This window comes from Arachis ipaensis, chromosome B02 (assembly GCF_000816755.2).
Source record: "Arachis ipaensis cultivar K30076 chromosome B02, Araip1.1, whole genome shotgun sequence".
NCBI classification, from domain to species: domain Eukaryota; kingdom Viridiplantae; phylum Streptophyta; class Magnoliopsida; order Fabales; family Fabaceae; genus Arachis; species Arachis ipaensis.
The window spans coordinates 108,866,284-108,871,186 of record NC_029786.2 but is presented as its reverse complement, the minus strand read 5'-3'; the positions used below and the strand labels follow the sequence as shown (position 1 = coordinate 108,871,186).

The 4,903-nt window shown below is 39.1% G+C and overlaps 1 protein-coding gene across 2 annotated transcripts; it reads right to left on the bottom strand.

Moving 5' to 3' along the window:
- Positions 1-4,600, bottom strand: LOC107626515 (pyruvate kinase isozyme A, chloroplastic). Of its 2 annotated transcripts, XM_016329419.2 has the most exons (7): positions 3,907-4,600; positions 3,235-3,325; positions 2,905-3,098; positions 2,199-2,320; positions 1,469-1,947; positions 726-1,060; positions 1-322 (listed from the first exon to the last, which is right to left on the bottom strand). In XM_016329419.2, exons 1-6 carry the CDS (start codon positions 4,417-4,419, stop codon positions 759-761), a joined length of 1,701 nt encoding a protein of 566 aa, XP_016184905.1. In that variant the 5' UTR covers positions 4,420-4,600; the 3' UTR covers positions 1-322; positions 726-758. The 2 variants fall into 2 exon arrangements, with proteins under 2 accessions (XP_016184905.1, XP_016184904.1); XM_016329418.2 differs by having other exon boundaries at positions 3-1,060.

Here is a 4,903-nt window from a genome sequence, read left to right as displayed (position 1 = left end):
TAGCTGAGAATTAGCGAGTATAGTAGTGTAAGAATGACGAATGCATTACATTGTTTAAGCTCGGATACACGTTAAACATAGTAATACATGCAGGCTCTAGCATCTCTTAATAAACACGTGATGAAACTAACATCCTAACAACTCTAATGAGCTGACACAATAACAAACTCATGCTAAGTACCTTGCTGACTTGGCCTAACTGTTGCTTGAGCAGCTTCCTCCTTCATAATGGAATGGTAAATGGCTTAATTTCATTTTGCTCCCTTGATTCGACAAATAGGAGGATGATGTTCTGATTGGCAGGTATGCTTCACGTTCTTTCCTTTAAGACGAAATCAAGAAGAGAAGAAAGCAATCACGATGGAAATTTGCCAAATCCATACCTCAATACGTTATATTATGATAAGTTCGTCTTCACATTTTTACAACCGGGTATGGAAGTTGAAAGCTAATAATACAACACGGTATAACAATTAACAAAATACAAAAGCTACCAGAAAGGCAACAAAATTGCTAGTGCCTCGCGTAGGTATTTTTCGTAACCCCCAAAATGACATCAGATATAGGGGCTTGAGGCAGAAGAATATAAATTCAGTTGCAGTTGCAACAAGACAGACGCAAAAGAAAGAGAAAGACAATGAAAAAAACAATGGGGAGGAGAAAACACTAATCTAGTAGCATCCAAAACTAAACCAATGGTGATAAAATGTATAATCTAGAGCTACCTCTTGTCTTTGCAGAAGAACAGAAACATGTCCTCAAGGAACATTCATTACTTGTATTGACTGAAACATGTCTGAGACAGCTATCACAAGATCCCCTGATTTGATCAAATTTCTGGCCTTAAGAAGTGAAAAGGTTTTATTGAGATTGCTCTCCATATCATCTGAGAAGCTCAGACGAAACGGAATTAGGCCCCATTGGAGGTTTAGACGCCTACGCACAGATGGTGTGGTTGTGAAAGCGAATATTGGGCAGTCCGGGCGGCATCTCGATAACAGGGATGCCATGCATCCTGTCTTTGTGTACACAAAAAGTGCGTCCACCTCCAAATTATTAGCTGCACAGTAAAAAATTGATAGCTATTTTTCTGGAAACCCCTCATCAAATAATGCTAAAGAGTAAAGCAAACAAATAATAGACTTTCTGCATATTTTCTTCTCCATTCATATTATTGTTTTTTTTTTAAAGCATTTATCATAGCTACTCTCCAGCAGCCTATCAACGTGATTTTTAACTTGCTGATGCTAGAATTCAAATCAAAATATGTTAGTCTTTAAGGCATGTCCCAAAATATAAAAGAAATAATAACTGTTTAAACAATAGAATTATAGAAAATGTACAAACAAAATGGGGAAATAAAACAAAGCAAGCAGAAAGTCAATATTTGTTATTTGAAAATAAATTACAAACAAAAATAAGAAAAATCACATAGAGGAAGCAGAGTCAACATATGATAACCACTTACCCATCTTTGCAGCTGAATTGCAAATTTCTTCAGATATATTTTCTGAAAAAGAAGTCCCGATTGATGGATGTTCAATAGTTTCATGGTATTTTTGTTCCCTCCACCATCTTTCAATTCTCAAACTAACACTCCTTAGAACAGCCAGTGCCTTCTCAGGGTATTGGCCCATGGCTGACTCACCTGAAAGCATCAAAGCATCAGCTCCTTGCTTTACTGCTTCAGAAACATCAGCTACTTCAGCTCTTGTAGGAGTTGGGTATTCAATCATGGACTCAAGTAGTTGAGAGGCAACAATGACAGGTTTATTCAGCTGCCTGCAGAGTTCAACAATCCTCTGTTGCGCAGATGGAACCTGTTCTAAAGGGATCTGAGCACCCAAGTCTCCTCTTGCCACCATTGCTGCATCTGATGCTTGAATGATCTCCTCCAAGTTCTTCAATGAGTCAATACTTTCTATCTTTGCAATTAGAGCAACATCACTGTATCATCACATTATAGTAATATCAGCATACGGCAAAATTGAAGTGAAATCGGCAGAAAATAAAATACAAACCAGAAAGAATGAAAGGGAAAAATCCTCAGAAAATAAAACAAGCGAGCCAATGGAAAGACAAGTGTTGTAAGTTGTAACACATAAAGGTGCATTGCATATATATGTGAAGGACGGTGCTTGTCAACGGTGAAATAATTGTGATGCTACAGATTATAAGATGGTATTCCTAGTACATACCTATTGGGGGACCGTGCAGCAATATAGCTTCTAAGATGGTGAATGACTTCAGCAGACTTGACAAAAGAAATAGCAATGAAATCAACTCCCTCAGCAATACCAAAATCGATATCTAACCAATCCTGTATATGGAAAATCAGGTTGAGAATCACAAAAATGAAAAATCTATTCACATAGGATGGACAATTTTCTGAACAGAAAAGGTAGCACCATATGTTTACAATCTTGAGTCTCAACATGAATGGTTAAGGCATAAAAAATACAATAGGGTTGTTATTTTGTTCAACTGTCCATAAAGGTAACACTGTAACAGCAATGTTAAAGCAAGGGACCACTGCACAAACTATCATGACAAGTATCCTGTCAAGTTTTTATCCCATTTTATTTTGTTTCAGTGAATTATATGTGTTATATGCAACGGGTTTCTATATCCCAACAAGATAATTTGAAAAGATTTGCTTACTATGCTTAGACATGGCAGCAAATATTTCATCACAAAAATAGAGTTTATACTCCATATAGACTACACTATACTATCCGCACATGAAAAGTAAACATGAAAACATGCAAAGAATAACACGGCACCCTGGTACAAATTAGCAGCGTAAAGAAGAGCGCACCCAAAGGGTGTAATGACTAATGTAGGAAGCCTAACCTACGGCAAGCACACGAGGCTAAAGAAGAAAAAGTTAAATAAATTGACAACCTTAGAAGAAATTGTAGGAAGCATGGAATTCCTTTCTCGCACTAGACTCCCATTCCTCCAGAATGTTAGATTGGCTCTTGGGAGCAACAACCCAGGATCAGTACAAAGGCATTTGACATCTGGTCCTATCTTTCCAATCACCTCAAACCTCACCATACCTCCATCCACTAGAAGTTCATCCCCAACTTTGACATCTGTGCAACATTAAATTTCAGTTCAAAGTACTCAACGACATCATCAAGATTTAACAAATATAACCAGGAACATAATGAATCATAATGAATCATAGTAAAAATAGATGTTTCATCCAGGCTGTGGAGAAATATTAACCTTCAGCAAAACCCTCATAATTTACGTTGACAGTGTGCTCTGGAAGAGTAGAATCAAAGGCTCTAACGCTGAAGGTCCAGATCTCGCCATCCTACAGTAGAGTATTCAATAAAAATGGCCAAAATCCTGAGCATGTTAACTCCTTATGGTAAACAAATTATTATGTCTAGCAGCATTTTGCATATAATACTAAGGCCGATGTGCATGTTTATATTGTCAAAGCTTTTTCAAATTCAAGATACCAAACATTACACGTACAATTTTCCAGATAGTATATGCGTCATAACATAGGTCTCGAAGCAATCAGTTTTGTAATACTACTAGTAATATCCTATGGAAAATCTAGGGCAGCATTTTTAACAGGCATCTCGTAGGAGAAATGAATCATCACAATTCACAAAACGACCTATTCTACCTCTAAGCCAGATGCAAAATCGAGGCTCAAACACTGAATGGCATGTGGAAGGATGAGTATTGTGAATGTGGCAGGAAAAAAACAAGTATGGCATAATGGCGCAAAGCTTATAGTTTGGAAAAGCTGGTGCCGTGTAATTTGAATAACGAAAAAAAAAAAAAAAAGAGCAGATTATGTATGACAATTAAGATTTGATGCAGTATACATTCATTTTGGCCCCAAACGAGCACCACCAGTAAGATAGCTGAGACGGGTACCTCAGCTTTGGCAGAGGAAGCACCACCGAGATCACCCATGTGGATCTCGCTGCCTTCGGTATCCATCATGATGGCGACGGCAAAGCCCTTGTCGTCGTTGAGGCGCCTCACACGCTGGATCACCTCCCTGTGCCACTCCCTCGTTCCGTGGCACATGTTGATCCGCGCCACGTTCATCCCTCCGACGGCCAGCGCCTCCAGCTGCTCAAATCCACACGTGGCGGGGCCCACCGTGCACACGAGCTTGGTGCGGCGCGTGCTGCGGAAGCCGTTCTCCCTGAGCTCGGCCTCGGTGACGGCGTCCACCTCAATGGAGGTGGGGCTCCAATCAGCAGTGGAGACGTGACGGCGCGGGAGTGATGAGGTGGAGGGCCGGAGGGAGAAGGCGAAGGAATTGGGAGGTGTGGAGAAGGAAAGTTTGAAACTTGGAAGGTGGGCATGGGTATTGCCGGAGTGGGTGACGGAGGAAAAGGAGCCGTTTGGGGCGGTGAAGAGTTGCAGAGACTGTGCCATGCTGCGTTGAAGAGAGATTTGGGAAGGATTGGGAAGAAGGAACTGTTGAGCTTTGAAGTTGTCGCCCTCCCCGCTCTCCGAGTTGGTTGTAAATGAATGTCAACTTGTCAAGTGAATAAGAATTGAGAAAGAGAATTACAGAAGGGCTTTGTCACTCGGTCCTAAATTTGGTACCGGAGTTATATTCGAGTTTTAAATTAGTCTAGTTATCTAACATGTTCTTTGAATGGATTTTTTTTTAAAATAAATAAAAATATTTTATTCATTAAAATATGTAATTTGTAGTAATTTTATGAAAATACACATTATCTCTCATCTTGTTTATAGTCTAAATGAGTTTACCGTGTAAATGAGATAAGACTTTTACACAACACGTATATAAATGTAATTTGACGATGTTGTTTTGTGTCTTATCTCATTTACTAGACGAAATACGTATAATTTTATTTTATTTATATTGTAAGCAAAATAAAAAATAAAGTAC

Bases quoted from the DNA above. Each gene is read 5' to 3' on its own strand.
- LOC107626515 (XM_016329419.2), bottom strand. From the start codon at position 4,419: ATGGCACAGTCTCTGCAACTCTTCACCGCCCCAAACGGCTCCTTTTCC. The intron at 3,326-3,906 runs GTACCCGTCTCA...ACTCTACTGTAG, and splicing joins CTTCCTCTGCCAAAGCTGAG to GATGGCGAGATCTGGACCTT. The intron at 2,321-2,904 runs GTTGTCAATTTA...TTCCATATACAG, and splicing joins TTCCTACAATTTCTTCTAAG to GATTGGTTAGATATCGATTT.